This window comes from Nerophis ophidion, linkage group LG22 (genome assembly GCF_033978795.1).
Source record: "Nerophis ophidion isolate RoL-2023_Sa linkage group LG22, RoL_Noph_v1.0, whole genome shotgun sequence".
Taxonomy (NCBI): domain Eukaryota; kingdom Metazoa; phylum Chordata; class Actinopteri; order Syngnathiformes; family Syngnathidae; genus Nerophis; species Nerophis ophidion.
Window position 1 is genome coordinate 10391209 of NC_084632.1, and position 17761 is coordinate 10408969.

The 17761-nt window shown below is 38.7% G+C and overlaps 1 protein-coding gene and 1 long non-coding RNA gene across 5 annotated transcripts in view; both read right to left on the reverse strand.

Moving 5' to 3' along the window:
• The window catches only part of kifap3a (kinesin-associated protein 3a), a 47109-nt gene extending 35386 nt beyond the window's left edge, over positions 1-11723 (reverse strand). For 3 of the 4 annotated variants that reach the window (XM_061883244.1, XM_061883243.1, XM_061883242.1), the window contains exons 1-2: positions 11551-11723; positions 9756-9887 (exon numbers count right to left, since the gene is read on the reverse strand). In XM_061883244.1, coding sequence (XP_061739228.1) covers positions 9756-9887; positions 11551-11591 — 173 coding nt within the window. In that variant the 5' untranslated portion in view covers positions 11592-11723. The remainder of the gene's footprint in view (positions 1-9755; positions 9888-11550) is intronic. The other variant, XM_061883245.1, reaches the window with a different exon arrangement.
• LOC133540555 (uncharacterized) lies at positions 5820-7474 on the reverse strand. Its single transcript, XR_009803658.1, has 2 exons — positions 6915-7474; positions 5820-6085 (listed from the first exon to the last, which is right to left on the reverse strand). It is a non-coding gene; the product is annotated as an uncharacterized LOC133540555 (long non-coding RNA).
• Positions 11724-17761: the final 6038 nt, after the last annotated feature.

Below are 17761 nucleotides of genomic sequence, written 5' to 3' on the forward strand. Positions count from 1 at the left end.
TGCTAAAGGTTCTGCTGTTTCTTTACCCGTGACTACATCTTCTTTGATAAATGTGGCACATCATCCTCTTTACCCTTCATTCCTATCTTTACGAATCGTTATATATCCTTTTATTATAAAGTTTAATTTTGGCTTCAGCCCTGTTTCTTGAATACAAATCATACGTGGTTTAGTTTTCATATTTTTAATATATCCCTTTAATTCATGTTCGGTTGCTATCAAACTTCTGGCATTCCACCGGACCATTAACAGGGTGTTGGAATGTGGTAACATGACTCCGTCACGTCTACTCTCCGTAGTACAGCTTGCACCCGGTACCAAGATAGTTCTTTCAACAACTTTGATGCTGCTTTGACAATTATTTTGATCTTCTCAGTCTTATTTTTACTTTCATTTTGTATCAAAGCTGAGTTGTGCTCTCTGGTTTATTTTGCAAATGAACCGACAGAACATGATCATGTACAAGACTCGCCTACCCACAATGCACTGCAACCCAACGCTCCTGGTCGGATGTTTTTTTCGGGGTTCATGGAGAGATGCGGTAAAGAGTGGTAGCCAAGACACACGGTCACACACGGTCACACACGGTCACACACGGTCACACTCGGCAATTATTTTGACCTGGGGAGCAGATATAGAGGAAAAAATGTGTCTGGGGGGCCGGGATATCTGATTTTCAGGTACAAAAAACTTCACAATGACACAAAATAAACACAACAGTTAAACCTCACACTAAAAACAAGACATTGACTTGTACGTTCAAAAGACAGAATAGAACAAGTCAAGACATGCAATGCCATCTACAAAATGTTATGTAAATGTTAGTCATTACACACGCGGCTATGGTTTTGATGTATTTGTTACAGACATGTTTACGTCAAGTAACATCACATGGTTCCATTTGCACCTTTCAACAAATCTGAAAAGGAATATTAAGAAGTAAAACTTATATTTAATCCTACCTCTTCTCCGAGCACACGGTGACCGTACATACGGGTCGAAAAATGTTGACCTAATTCAGCATTTCTCAAAGTGTGGGGAATAGAGACATGACAGGTGGGGCGCGAGGAAAGGGAGGAAATTTTTATTTTTGATTTTTTTTTACTATGCTTTCATTTTCTATACACACTGTAAATCACTTTGTGATTCTGTCTGTGAAATCCGCCGTATAAATAAATGTAAATTACTTATTTTTCCTGTAGGCTTTAAATTTCTCGGCAGGAGCGAAAGTTTGACAGACATAGCAACAGTAACTTTTGCAGGCAGGGCTAAGAGGAACAAACTTTCGCGCGGATGGGTAGCAGGCTAATGTGCGGACCACAATTACACAAAATGGATACATTTGCAACTCGCACCTCAAAGGTCTGCGGAGAAACAAAAATATGACGGGTCTAATCAACCAAAAAGTCAACCTAAAAGAAAATATGGCGAAGGGTATCTTGCTCTTGGATTCACGGCAGCGGAGGTGGGGGCAGAGGAGAGACCCCTGTGTGTTCTTTGTCTAAAACGGCTAGCAGCAGACAGCATCAGGCCCAACAAAGTAAAGAGACAACTCGAGACCACACATGATGTCCAATAAATTGTTTTGTTGGGGCGATGGGGGTAGGTGGGCCTTGAGTCTAAAGTGCTGATGACAGAAAAAAAAAAAGTTTGAGAAGCCCTGACCTAATTGTACGGATCTCACTTTAAACGGCAAACCGATCATTTAAATGTTTTCACTTTGAATATGAAACGAGGAGTAAAATGTACAATATTATCAATTATTTCACAAGGACATGTTTTAAGGATATTGTACAGTATAATTAAATCTAAAATGAATGTGATCACTTTCAGGATCATTTTATTTTTAGCCAGTAAACAACTGTTATGTACTTTTGAATCGGGTTTTCCCCTTTAAATAACAAAAATTATAGAATTTTACAATATTCATTATTATTAAATATTAAATGTGCCAACTAGTTTTACGGCATACATCATTCCCCCTTTACCCATTTGTTAAAAAGACGAAAGTTGATGCGAACGCCTACGTGCTGTCAGAAAACTAAAAGAAGAAGAATGCCTTTGTGCAATTACTGCTATCCTGGCACAAGTTATAAAACAAACAAAGTTACCAAATTTTTTTTCTGAGGAGACAAAACGAAAAAGAAAGAAAAATAATAAATCAATCAATAAAATGCATCAGTCAAATAGTACAGGCAACTTCGTTAACATGGAGCCACAGACAATTTCATTCAAAAAGTCCCAATTGCTAACATAAAGATACAACAACAAATAAAGGCAAAGAAGGCCTAGTAGGTAATTACAACAACAGACAAAGTATTAAAAATGTCGGTCCAATAACTGCACAGGGATGGGCAGAGCCAAAACATGTGTAGCAAGTAAGCTGGAGACTGTTGACACTGAAATAAGGCTATATGTGGCACAGATACAAGATTTATAAACTCTACTTAAAGCCCCACTTAAGAATTTTCAGTTTTGGTTTATATTGGCCGCACCAGTGAACCAAAGCGATGGCGTTTTCCCAAAAGGAAAACCACATTTACCATGAGGACTAGCGCATATAGCGTCCAACTGACACGATAATGCCACAATGATTCTGTATTACTGAACTTTCCACAGTTTTCTACCACTTATTGGGGACGTGGGGGTCGCTGGCGCCTATCTCAGCTACAATCGGGTGGAAGGAGTTGTACACCCTGGACAAGTCGCCCCCTCATTGCAGGGTCAACATAGATAGACGGACAACATTCACACCAACCTACATATTTTACTCAAACCTTATATTTGCAGTTTGAAGTCACTGCATTGTTTTTTCCTTGTACAGTTCTTTTGAGTTTGTTGCGTGGTTGGTCAGTGTGGAACTGCAAAGTATCGCGCTGGTGGGTATTTATTGCTACCACACAAATTTCCAGTAGCTAAAATTAGTATTATTATTCTGATTTGAGCATTGAAAGTCACTAACTAGTTTAGCAGGAACAGATCCAAAGCAGCATTGGTCTAAAATATCTTGTCTTTTGACCTCACGCAAGCTAGTGAAAGTCGTGCCATTGTTGATCCTTGATTGTCCCTCCCTTTTTCTTTTTTTTTGAAAACCCGATTCAAAAGTACATAACAGTTGTTTACTGGCTAAAAATAAAATGATCCTGAAAGTGATCACATTCATTTTAGATTTAATTATACTGTACAATATCCTTAAAACATGTCCTTGTGAAATAATTGATAATATTGTACATTTTACTCCTCGTTTCATATTCAAAGTGAAAACATTTAAATGATCGGTTTGCCGTTTAAAGTGAGATCCGTACAATTAGGTCAGGGCTTCTCAAACTTTTTTTTTTTCTGTCATCAGCACTTTAGACTCAAGGCCCACCTACCCCCATCGCCCCAACAAAACAATTTATTGGACATCATGTGTGGTCTCGAGTTGTCTCTTTACTTTGTTGGGCCTGATGCTGTCTGCTGCTAGCCGTTTTAGACAAAGAACACACAGGGGTCTCTCCTCTGCCCCCACCTCCGCTGCCGTGAATCCAAGAGCAAGATACCCTTCGCCATATTTTCTTTTAGGTTGACTTTTTGGTTGATTAGACCCGTCATATTTTTGTTTCTCCGCAGACCTTTGAGGTGCGAGTTGCAAATGTATCCATTTTGTGTAATTGTGGTCCGCACATTAGCCTGCTACCCATCCGCGCGAAAGTTTGTTCCTCTTAGCCCTGCCTGCAAAAGTTACTGTTGCTATGTCTGTCAAACTTTCGCTCCTGCCGAGAAATTTAAAGCCTACAGGAAAAATAAGTAATTTACATTTATTTATACGGCGGATTTCACAGACAGAATCACAAAGTGATTTACAGTGTGTATAGAAAATGAAAGCATAGTAAAAAAAAATCAAAAATAAAAATTTCCTCCCTTTCCTCGCGCCCCACCTGTCATGTCTCTATTCCCCACACTTTGAGAAATGCTGAATTAGGTCAACATTTTTCGACCCGTATGTACGGTCACCGTGTGCTCGGAGAAGAGGTAGGATTAAATATAAGTTTTACTTCTTAATATTCCTTTTCAGATTTGTTGAAAGGTGCAAATGGAACCATGTGATGTTACTTGACGTAAACATGTCTGTAACAAATACATCAAAACCATAGCCGCGTGTGTAATGACTAACATTTACATAACATTTTGTAGATGGCATTGCATGTCTTGACTTGTTCTATTCTGTCTTTTGAACGTACAAGTCAATGTCTTGTTTTTAGTGTGAGGTTTAACTGTTGTGTTTATTTTGTGTCATTGTGAAGTTTTTTGTACCTGAAAATCAGATATCCCGGCCCCCCAGACACATTTTTTCCTCTATATCTGCTCCCCAGGTCAAAATAATTGCCGAGTGTGACCGTGTGTGACCGTGTGTGACCGTGTGTGACCGTGTGTCTTGGCTACCACTCTTTACCGCATCTCTCCATGAACCCCGAAAAAAACATCCGACCAGGAGCGTTGGGTTGCAGTGCATTGTGGGTAGGCGAGTCTTGTACATGATCATGTTCTGTCGGTTCATTTGCAAAATAAACCAGAGAGCACAACTCAGCTTTGATACAAAATGAAAGTAAAAATAAGACTGAGAAGATCAAAATAATTGTCAAAGCAGCATCAAAGTTGTTGAAAGAACTATCTTGGTACCGGGTGCAAGCTGTACTACGGAGAGTAGACGTGACGGAGTCATGTTACCACATTCCAACACCCTGTTAATGGTCCGGTGGAATGCCAGAAGTTTGATAGCAACCGAACATGAATTAAAGGGATATATTAAAAATATGAAAACTAAACCACGTATGATTTGTATTCAAGAAACAGGGCTGAAGCCAAAATTAAACTTTATAATAAAAGGATATATAACGATTCGTAAAGATAGGAATGAAGGGTAAAGAGGATGATGTGCCACATTTATCAAAGAAGATGTAGTCACGGGTAAAGAAACAGCAGAACCTTTAGCAAAAACATTTGTTAAAGTGCACGGTAATGATAATTTGAGAAATGTGGAAAAACAAAAGAGAGAAAAAACAATGAGTTTAAATATTGGGGAAATGATGGAAGACAACGTTAATAGCTTTACCAACACTATGGATATGACATTTTCTTTGAATGAAATGGTTCGAATTTTGAAAAAGGTTAAAAATACGTCACCGGGGAAAGACCTAGCGGGTTATCAAATGATCAAAAACTTAGGTGGCATCGTCAAAGAAGTGGTCTTGAAATGATATGACAGGATATATGAAGAAGGAGAATGACCGGCAGAGGGGAAAATTAGCGGTAACAATTCCAATATGCAAGTCAGGGTAAGACCCGGAAGAGGCAGGAAATTATAAATTTGGGGAAAAGTAATGGAAAAAAAAAAAGATTAATGAAAGACTAGTATATTATTTAGAGTCAAAAGAAATAATCAAAAAACTAACAAAGTGGTAAATAATGTTCAAGACTGGGGAACGGCTTGAGGTTTAAGATTCTCTGTTGGAAAGACAAAAGTCATACATTTTACAAAGACAAAAGTACCAAACAAGCTCCAAATAAAAACTCTAAGGTGAAAATATAGAAGAGGTACAAGTATTTAAATATTTAGGAATATGGTTTGATAAAAATATGAACTAGTCAACCCACATCAGCAAAATAGATTTGATTAGATTAGATTAGATAGTACTTTATTTATTCCTTCAGGAGTGTTCCTTCCGGAAAATAAAAAAATAGGGGAAAAAGTAAAAAGGTGTTAAATATAATGAGGTCTTTGAGGGGTAATGATTGGGGGGCTGATAGGTTAACGTTGAAAACAATACATGTATATATTTATAACTTTAATTCCATCTGTTATTGATTACGGATGCATTATTTACCAATCTGCTTCAAAAACATGACTTGGGAAAATAGACCGGATCCAGTCACAGGCTTTAAGGTTATGTTGTGGAGCTACTACATCAACCCTAGTGCCAGTATTACAAGTAAAAATGAACGAAAAACCTTTGGACAAGAGGAGAGATCAACTCTCAGCAGTTTATCGGGCAACTTTAAAAGGATCCAAGCAAGGATATCCGACTTGTCCAGTGTTACCAATCTGCCAAGAAAAAGAGAAAACAAAAAAGAATAGTTTTGGGTGGATTATAGGAGACATATGTAATAAAGTTAAAATTGACAATATTAAAGTTAGTCCTACAGTACCAATGCCTGCAATACCACCGTGGATGTTTGATAACCCAAAAGAAAACATGCAATTACTAAAGAATAGAAATTTAAATAGTTACCGGATAGAAAAATGGATTGAGATATGATATATACGGATGCATCAAAAACTATATAAAAAAAAATAAAGGTAAGAGCTGTAGCAGTTATCCCACAAGGAAACATAGTATTAAATAAAATAATCAGTGATAAACTATCTGTTTTTACGGGGGAATTGGTAGCAATTTATATGGCAGTTAACTGGATAGAGGAAAACAAAGCAAGGAAAGTAGTTGTGTGCTCGCAGTCCAACAGTGCATTGATGAGCATAAAAACATAGCATCAGAAACAAGACAAGATTTAGTTTATGAAATAGTTCAGGCAATCTATAGAATAAATAAAGCGGGAGGTGTGGTAACATTTCTTTGGGTTCCTTGGAAGATATTGTAGGATGGAATTCACAACACATAGGATATAAAGCATTATACACGTATTTAAAAAACATTGGGTTAAATAAAAGAATATAGAGTAGGGATCCATCTTGATCCACACTCCATTTCAACCAGAAGGTTGCTTGGCGGAAACAACCGCCCACCTCCGGAATCAGTCCCCGCCCATTCCCCTTAGGCGCGAAATTCATTTGAGCGAAAGACATTGGAATGAGAGGAGCTCTTTAAAGCTCCTGAGAATCTTAAAAAAGCTTACAGAAAACGAGAAAAACTTACAGCGGGTGCCTGTTGGACATTCACCGTCGTTTTCGATGATTTCCCCTCGGAGCAAGGATTCGATGTCTGGAGTCTTTGGCACAATCAAGCCTTCTCCTCTGCCTGGAACGGCCGTTGACGGACCCGCCAGCTTTAAGGGAGACCAGCGAGCCGGAGATGTAAGTAAATATATGTATATATGTATCGTATACCGCATGTTTTTTTTCTTGTAAAATGAGAATCATTTGACTCACCAGACTGCGATTGTGTTAAAACGATCGCGTTAGGATCTTACGGCAAATCCTCTATAAAACAAAATAATGAATACACACAATATTAAATAATTCGAAGGTTTAAACACACCTCGATAATCATCTTCCAACTTTGTAAGACTGTTTAAGCAAAGTTCATCGTCTTTCACTTCGTCGTCATCGGCTGGTAAAAAAAAAGTATTACAACGTCGTACAAGTGCAATGCTTTTAACGTTTAAATGCTTAAATGGAGTTAAACCAATGTCTAATAACATGGTAAAGCAGAGGTAATGGTGTGTGTGTGTGTGTGTGTGTGTGTGTGTGTGTGCGTGTGTGTGTGTATGTGTGTGTGTGTGTGTGTGCGTGCGTGCGTGCGTGTGTGCGTGCGTGCGTGTCCTGTTGATTCAAACGGTCATAAACATTTAAACTGTCAGATGGGAAGTCAGTAAAAACTGAACCCTCCTTTTGTCCCCCAAACTGACCTGTTGATTCAAACGACCGTAAAGACCAGTTGCTACGTGACACTGTGTTCTGCGATAGTTTTTTCCATCTGTTTAAATATGTTTTCGTGAGGTACGGAAGTTGTTTCAGTGCGTACGAATGTGTGTGTGTGTGTGTGTGTGTGTGTGTGTGTGTGTGTGTGTGTGTGTGTGTGTGTGTGTGTGTGTGTGTGTGTGTGTGCGTGTGTGCGTGCGTGCGTGTGTGTGTGTGTGTGTGTGTGTGTGTGTGTGTGTGAAGTGTGTGTGTGTGTGCGTGTGTGTGCGTGTGTGCGTGTCCACCAAAAACTTCCCAATCCACGGTAGATAACGATGAAAATATCGAGAAAGGGCTTCCGTCTCTTCTTTCTTTTAGCTGAAATAAGCAGATATCACCCATTTCGTATCTGAATACAAATCCAAAAGATCCCTCCATCCCTAACCCTTCCAAATCCCATTTCTCACGCAAAGACTCGGTCGGCGGCATCTGAATACGATTTAGAAACACTCGACTTTTTTGCGGAGCGTCAATGTAAGTTTTATTATTTTTATCAATCGAAACAGGCGTTTCACTAATCATGACCGAATCGAACAAAGTCTTTACGCTAACGTATAAAGCTCCAAATAATGACTAAGACAATGTCTAATAACATGGTAATAACAGTGCGTACGAATGTGTGTGTGTGTGTGTGTGTGTGTGTGTGTGTGTGTGTGTGTGTGTGTGTGTGCGTGTGTGTGCGTGTGTGTGCGTGTCCACCAAAAACTTCCCAATCCACGGTAGATAACGATGAAAATATCGAGAAAGGGCTTCCGTCTCTTCTTTCCTCCACCCTCTTCCTGGTTTAACCACTCCCACCGCAGGTCTTAACTCTGCCCTCTTTCTGTTTAAAACTCCACCCTCTTCCTGGTTTAACCACTCCCACCGCAGGTCTTAACTCCACCCTCTTTCTGTTTAAAACTCCACCCTCTTCCTGGTTTAACCACTCCCACCGCAGGTCTTAACTCCACCCTCTTCCGGGTAAGCCACACCCACTTGACCTTGACATTTGAACCTGACATTTGAACCTGACCTTTGACTTTGACCTTTGACTTTGACCTTTAACCTTGACCCCTCATAAATCATTAACCTTTGAACTTGACCCCTCATAAATCATTAACCTTTGACCTTGAGGGTCATAAATCATTGTTTTATGGGGGGTCATAAATCACTTTTGACTAAAGGTAGGGACTTAACTTCTCTAGCAAACCCTGTGTTGGTGATCGTACCGCTTTTCGAAAGTTGTCAGGAAAGAAGAGGAAGGAATTTAAAAGGTAAAAAGTCGCCACCTCATCGCAGGGCCAACACAGATAGACGGACAACATTCACACTCACATTCACACACTAGGGCCAATTTAGTGTTGCCAATTAACCTATCCCCAGGTGCATGTCCAGGGTGTACCCTGCCTTCTGCCCGATTGTAGCTGAGATAGGCACCAGCGCCCCCCGCGACCCCGAAAGGGAATAAGCGGTAGAAAATGGATGGATGGAAAAGGTATATGTGTTTAAAAATCCTAAAATCATTTTTAAGGTTGTATTTTTTCTCTAAAATTGTTTTTCTGAAAGTTATAAGAAGCAAAGTAAAGAAATAAATGAATTTATTCAAACAAGTGAAGACCAAGTATTTAAAATATTTTCTTGGATTTTCAAATTCTATTTGAGTTTTGTCTCTCTTAGAAGTAAAAATGTCCAGCAAAGCGATACCAGCTTGCTAGTAAATAAATACAATTTAGAAAATAGAGGCAGGTCACTGGTAAGTGCTGCTATTTGAGCTATTTTTAGAACAGGCCAGCGGGCTACTCATCTGGTCCTTACGGGCGACCTGGTGCCCGTGGGCACCGTGTTGGTGACTCCTGAACTAAGTCATAAAATCAGTGTCAGTTGAGTCGGTCCATAGGTTGCTTGTAGGGATTTTTAATGTCCATCAGATGTCAGTATTTAGTGACACAGTATCAATAAAGTTTTGCATTGTGTCGAAACGCTACATGACGTCTCATCAACCCATCACTAGTAAGAAGGGTTGTGAACAATGACAACTCAATGACAGTACAACTTGTAGGTTGGAAATGGTTATTGGAAAAAAAAAAAAAGTTCTTACATTTTGTGACACTCTTTGCGTCCTCCAACCATGGCATTGCCCTGCTCTCCAAGTATCATTGCCTCCACCTCATATTGCACCACGATGGCTTTCTCAGTTGGGTGGACATCCAGCGTGCATCCCTTCACTTTCCTGCCATGGTCAAATACATAAACATCATCCCACTGTATGATTATTATGACATTGCAACACAATCAGCCTACTCAGTGGCCTAGTGGTTAAGAGTGTCTGCTCTGAGATGGGTAGGTTTTGAGTTCATAAAAAAAATGGGACCGATTGCCTCCCTGCCTGGCACTCAGCATCAAGGGTTGGAATTGGGGTTTAAAGGCCTACTGAAACCCACTACTACCCACCACGCAGTCTGATAGTTTATACATCAATGATGAAATATTAACATTGCAACACATGCCAATACGGCCTTTTTAATTTACTAAATTACAATTTTAAATTTCCCGCGGAGTTTCTTGTTGAAAACGTCGCTGAATGATGACGCGTGTTTGTGACGTCTCGGGTTTTTGCGGACATATTAGCCCAGCACCACTTACGGCTAAAAGTCGTCTCCTTTCATCGCATAATTACACAGTAATTTGGACATCTGTGTTGCTGAATCTTTTGCAATTTGTTCAATTAATAATGGAGACGTCAAAGAAGAATGCTGTTGGTGGAAAGCGGTGGATTGCAGCTGCCTTTAGCAACCGAAACACAGCCGGTGTTTATTTGTTTGTTGTGTAGCTTTAACACAGAGCGGTCAAGCGAACATGTTTCTCTACGTCAACCAGCAAGTTTTTGGATGTGAAAATTGTGATATTAAGTCGGCTCTTACCGGAGACTTGAGTGGATTATGCGACTTCCTCCTGCAGCTGTGATCTTGGCTCCTCATGACACTGACGTTCACCGCAGCCCTCTGACTTTTAGGTATGACTTTATAATCTCACTAAAACACTATTAACACAATAAGCAGATAAGGGATTTTCCAAGATTATCCTACTAAATGTGTCTAATAACATCTGAATCGCTCACACTGCCGTCGCCTGGAGCCGTCGCCTTTTCTTTTTTTTTTTTGTGTTTCACTCTAACTTTGCTCATCCACAAATCTTTCATCCTCGGTCAAATTAATGGTGAACTCGTCACTTTCTCTGTCCGAATTGCACGTGCTGCTGGTGGCTATGATTATAAACAATGTGAGGAGACCTACAACCCGTGACGTCACGCGCACATCGTCTGCTACTTTATTAGCGACCAAAAGTTGCGAACTTTATCGTCGATGTTCTCTACTAAATCCTTTCAGCAAAAATATGGCGATATCGCGAAATGATCAAGTATGGCACATAGAATGGACCTGCTATCCCTGTTCAAATAGGAAAATCTCATTTTAGTAGGCTTTTAAATCACCATAAATGATTCCCGGGCGCGGCACCGCTGCTGGCCACTGCTCCCCTCACTTCCCAGGGGGGTAAACAAGGGGTCTAATGCAGAGGACAAATTTCACCACACTTAGTGTGTGTGTGACAATCATTGCTACTTTAACGTTAATCTGGACATAGCCATTATGCATCATTGTATCCACCATCACCAGGTAATGTGCTGTATGGCAGGCTAATGCTACCACTGTTTATTAATACGTAATAATACTGTGTACTCGCTATTTCAGCCTTACCGTTATAACAAATATGTGTATTTTTTATTACTATTACTGTTTATTTTTGCTATAATGTGCTACAATGTGTTCGAATGTTCTAGAATGGGAATGGATGTTTGCTAACAGCTAACAAGCTATGCCGTTAGCAGGATTTACCTTTTGAGATAGCGCGGATCTCCACCCGGCAAACCTTCCATTTTGATACAAAATCAACAAACGAAGGTATTTTTTGAGCATCAAGTAAGCGTGGGTTTTGTGTTCTCGGGTGTAAAAATCCACTCGGCATCGGGACGCTGCTGGAAGTCACGTGATTAAATCACGTGATCAGGTGTGGTTCGCCAACAGTCAAATTCATCGCATCGTTTTTCGAAATGGGACTAAAACTCATGTGTGTTTACTTTGTAAAAATATGTGTTTTTACGTTCTATGTACTTTGTGTTATATGACGATGAACATGACGCTATTTTTATAGATTTTTTTTTATATATTTTTTTTTTACTATGGAAACCGATGGGAACCCCGTTTCCGACACAAAAAATACCCCGACGTTAAGTCATAATTATGAGAAAAAAGGTCGGAATTTGGAGTTAAATCAATCAAAATTATTAGATAAAAAGTCATTTAATTTCCCTTCGGGGATTAATAGATTATTTTTGATTCTGATTCTGATCTGATAATTACGAGTTTAAATAGTCAATATTCTGAGCTAAAAGAGTAGAAATTATGAGATAAAAAGTCATAATTATGAGATAAAAAGTCGTAGATTTGAGATAAGATAGTCGAATTAGGAGATAAAAAGTCATAATAAGATTATAAAAAAAAGTTTTAATTTCGGTAGATGAGAAAGTTGAGGTTATTAGATAAATGTCATAATTATGAAATAAAAAGTCATAATTATGAGATAAGAATTAAGTCGAAATTTTACCTTCTAATTATGACTTTTATCTCATAATTTTGGCTTTTTATCTCATGATTTCTACTTTGTTTTGTCATAATATTTTTTCTGATATATGTTGTTGTAAAAAAATGTCTGCTTTTTCACTTTATATATATATATATATATATACACACATATATATATATATATATATATATATATATATATATATGTTTTTTGTTTGATTTTATTTTGACAATATGCTGCAGGACAGCAAAACTCAAGATGCAGGCTAAAAGGACCCCACGTACTGTATTTACCTTTATTATATATATATACATATATATATATATATGTATATATGTATGTACGTATATATATATATATGTATATATGTATATATATATATATATATATATATATATATATATATATATATATATAAGGGCTGCAAATCTTTGGGTTTCCCACGATTCAATTCAATATCGATTCTTGGGGTCGCAATTCGATAATATATCGATTTTTTTTAATTCAACGCGATTCTCGATTCAAAAACGATATTTTTCTGATTCAAAACGATCTATTCATTCAATACATAGGATTTCAGCAGGATCCACCCCAGTCTGTTGACATGCTAGCAGAGTAGTCGATTTTTTTTAAAAGCTTTTATAATTATAAAGGACAATTTTTTATCAACTGATTGCAATAATGGAAATTTGTTTTAACTATTAAACGAACCAAAAATATGACTTATTTTATCTTTGTGAAAATATTGGACACAGTGTGTTGTCAAGCTTATGAGATGCGATGCAAGTGTAAGCCACTGTGACACTATTGTTCTTTTTTATTATTTTTATAAATGTCTAATGATAATGTCAATGATGGACTTTTAATCACTGCTATGCTGAAATTATAACTAATATTGATAATGTTGTTGATAATATTCATTTTTATTTCACTACTTTTGGTTTGTTCTGTGTCGTGTTTGTGTCTTTATTGCAGTTCTGAGTGTTGCTGGGTCAGGTTTGGTTTTGGAATTGGATTGCATTGTTATGGTATTGCTGTGTATTGTTTTGTTGGATCGATTAAAAAAAAAAAAATGTTTTTGGTTTTTTAAATCGATTTTTTAAAAACTAAAATCGATTCTGAATCGCACAACGTATTCGATTCGATTCAAAATCCAACACCCCTAATATATATATATATATACCAAGCTAAACGGAAATATGTTCCATAGTGAAAATTTGTTGCACTCCCCTCTATTAGCATACTTAATGTAAAAAAAATATTAAAATACAAAACACTCTTAAAGTGCATCTTAAATCACAACAAGCCAAATTAATACGCATTTTACTAACAAAACAAAGCAAATTAATGAGCAATTCATCAACAAACCAGATTAATATGCATTTTAAATTTGAACTGGAGCAGTAATAATATGCTGCAGTTGGAATATGCTTATGTCAGCAACATGCAGTCAAATGTGACAGCTGATGTCTAAATTTAGTTAGGCTGATGACAGGTGAAGAATTCTATTCATCTAAATAAATAATCACGTGAAAATGATTACACCGAGAAATAAACAACATACTGCAAATTGTCAAACATGTCAGTCAAGCCTGATAGCCGACATTTATTTTGTCGGAGTGATACATATACGTTGTGTCTTAGTAAAAGTAAGTATGACATGTATATTTTGTGTTATGTTTAGAAACACGCCCTAAAACCCTTACCCTTCTTGGAGTGGCTGTGTTGCTCGGCGACACTTTTAGAAGTTGTGTTTCTATTTATTCGTCTAATCTAAACTGACACACAGTTGAGCGTGAATGAGAATGGGAATTCTAGCCTTTCTTTGTGTTCCTTGTGCCAAATGGGTCAAACTTTAGACTTTTTTCAGCAGCGCGTGACGGCCTGCTGGCTCTTTTTTTGTTTGTTTTCTGCTGAATGATGTACAGAATCAATTTGTTGCTTTGTAGCATAAAAGCACACATACAAGAGCAGTAAACAAAGTAAAAACAACAAGTCATGTGGTTAGAATAAGAACCAGTAGGAATGTTCTGGTAAGCTGTGACAACTTTTTCTTTTCTGATACAGACTTTGGAGTCTTGAGTCTGATACTGATCCGATATGATATCAGCACGAACCATATACACTCGTATTATTTTGTATCTTGGAATGTTCGGAAAAGCTTGATCAAGTGAAATTAGTCAATCAGAGAACAATGCTAGGTATGAAAAACACTTTCCTATTTATTCTTAACCGTCTGGAATGGACTTACGCTGTCTTTGAAAGGGAATCACACGTTTTTTTTCCCCCTATAGTTCACAATCATTATGAGAGACAAGAAGACAGATGCGTTTTTTAAATGCGTGGAGGGGCACTTAAATTCGGGAGTCTCCCGGGAAAATCGGGAGGGTTGGCAAGTATGGTCATGATTAACATAGCCTTTGTCATTTTGATGTATGAAAATTCTTGAAATAATTTTTGTATCATAGGTGAACATTTTTTGAGTGAATGTAACTGGTCAATTTACATTCTTAATTATCTATTGAGTTTATCTAATTTAGTTTTCAGTATCAAATGGTTTAAGTGGGTCAAAAAACGTTTATAGCTTAAAGTGTTAAGGTCTTGGTCAAGTGGGGGTGACCCCAGGATGCAGAGACGGGAGACAAGGTGGAATTACAAAAATGAAATAATTTAATTTGACAAAAGGGGTTAACTAAGGGTGATGGGGCAGAAACGCACACCATGAAATCTGGACAAAATGTGTTCCTCAGAGGTCGGCAGGAGAAAGGGCCAGGGCACGCTGAGAAGGGAAAGAATCCAACAAAAGTCATCCTTTTACCTCAGGGGGACTAGGAGATAAACACACAGGAGGTTAGAGAATTCAGGACAAAGTAGCGAAAGCATACCAGGTTCGGGGAAGCAGGTGCATGCACGACAGAAGTTCTGGAGACAATAACCGGCGAGGCCAAGCTGACAGTGACGAGCCTAAATACCGGTGTGCTAATTGCGAGCAGGTGTGCCTCAAGATCCACCCCTCGCCGAGGACGAATCACTAAAAGCACAGGTGCAGACAAAGGAGAAGGCAGGAAAACACTAAAACATAACATATAGGATGTATTATTTTGCACTTTCAATATTTTTGTTTTACTGCGATGAAGTGGCGACTCGTCCAGGGTGTACAACGCCTTCCGCCCGAATGCTGCTAAGATAGGTTCCAGCCATACTTGCCAACCATCCCGGATTTTCCGGAAGACTCACGAAATTCAGCTCCTCTCCCGAAAACCTCCCGGGACAAATTTTCTCCCGAAAATCTCCCGAAATTCAGGCGGAGCTTGAGGCCACGCCCCCTACAGTTCCATGCGGACCTGAGTGGAGACAGCCTGTTTTCACATCCGCTTGACCACAATATAAACAGCGTCTCTGCCCAATGACGTTATAACTGTAGATTGATCGAGGGCGAGTTCTTGGTTTCTTATGTGGGTTTATTGTTAGGCAGTTTCATTAACGTCCTCCCAGCGCGGTAACAACACACAACAGCAGCAGTCATGTTTTTGTCTACCGTCAAGAAGTTTGTCTGTCGGAAACAGCAATGTTGTGACACTCTTAAACAGGACAATACTACCATCTACTGTACATGCATATGGTTAGAAAAATAGTGACAGAAAACAGAACAAGGATGGACAATTCAACCCTTAACTCAACAATGAGTAAATGAGTGTTATGTGTGTGTATATGTGTAAATAAATGAACACTGAAATTGAATTATTTATTTTATATATATATATATATATATATATATATATATATATATATATATGAAATACGTGACTTGGTGAAGTGTAGCTGTAAATACACTCCTCCCCTCTTAACCACGCCCCCCCACCTCCCTAAATCGGAGGTCTCAAGGTTGGCAATTATGGCTCCAGCACCCCCCGCGACCCTGAAAGGGACAAGCGGTAGAAAATGGACTCTTTTACTATGAAACCACTCTGTTGTAACACATGGCTTGGCATTGTCTTGCTGAAATAAGCAGGGGCGTCCATGATAACGTTGCTTGGATGACAACATATGTTGCTCCAAAACCTGTATGGACCCTTCAGCATTAATGGTGCCTTCACAGATGTGTAAGTTACCCATGCCTTTGGCACTAATACACCCCCATACCATCACAGATGCTAACTTTTGTATTTTGCGTCTAGAACAATCCAGATGGTTATTTTCCTCTTAGTTCCGGAGGACACCACGTCCACAGTTTCCAAATATAATTTGAAATGTGGACTCGTCAGACCAAAGAACAGTTTTCCATTTTGCATCAGTCCATCTTAGATGAGCTCGGGCCCAGCGAAGCCAGCGGCGTTCCTTGGTGTTGTTGATAAATGGGTTTTGCTTTGCATAGCAGAGTTTTAACTTGCACTTACAGATGTAGCGACCAACTGTAGTTACTGACAGTGGTTTTATGAAGTGTTCCTGAGCCCATGTGGTGATATCCTTTACACACTCACCCCACCCCCCTAAATCGGAGGTCTCAAGGTTGGCAAGTATGGCTCCAGCACCCCCCGCGACCCTGAAAGGGACAAGCGGTAGGAAATGGATGGATAGATGGATGGATGGAATATTTTTTGTTACAGAGTAAAAACAATGGTAATAAAATTTGTGGCAAGTTGATCTATATTTCTTTCGCTTATTTAAAGTATACTATTTATAGTCACTGCGGGGAGAAGCACTGAATTAAAGACACTTATTACTTGTATATGCTTAGCTGTTGGGTAGCTGCAAGCTCCTGGTAGCCTATACCCTACCATGTTTACCTTTTGGAAATTAGTTGGTTAAACTACCAGCAGAGACTAACCAAGCTGTCACTTGTAATGAGTAATGCATTCCATTACAGTGACATCACAGGTTGAATGAATGAATGAATGAATGGTTTATTTTGAGCCATGCAAACAAAACAAGAGAATGACATAAAATACAAAAGAAATATATAGATACATTATTTTTACACTTACATTGAAAACATTACATGTGACTAATCTTTTGTAGATGTCAAGATTGCCTGAAAAGGGAGTGGGAAGAAGTAAACTTATTAGGTCTCACCCCTATACATATACAATATATATATCAATCAATCAATCAATCAATGTTTACTTATATAGCCCTAAATCACTAGTGTCTCAAAGGGCTGCACAAACCACTACGACATCCTCGGTAGGCCCACATAAGGGCAAGGAAAACTCACACCCAGTGGGACGTCGGTGACAATGATGACTATGAGAACCTTGGAGAAGAGGAAAGCAATGGATGTCGAGCGGGTCTAACATGATACTGTGAAAGTTCAATCCATAATGGATCCAACACAGTCGCAAGAGTCCAGTCCAAAGCGGATCCAACACAGCAGCGAGAGTCCCGTTCACAGCGGAGCCAGCAGGAAAACATCCCAAGCGGAAGCGGATCAGCAGCGCAGAGATGTCCCCAGCCGATACACAG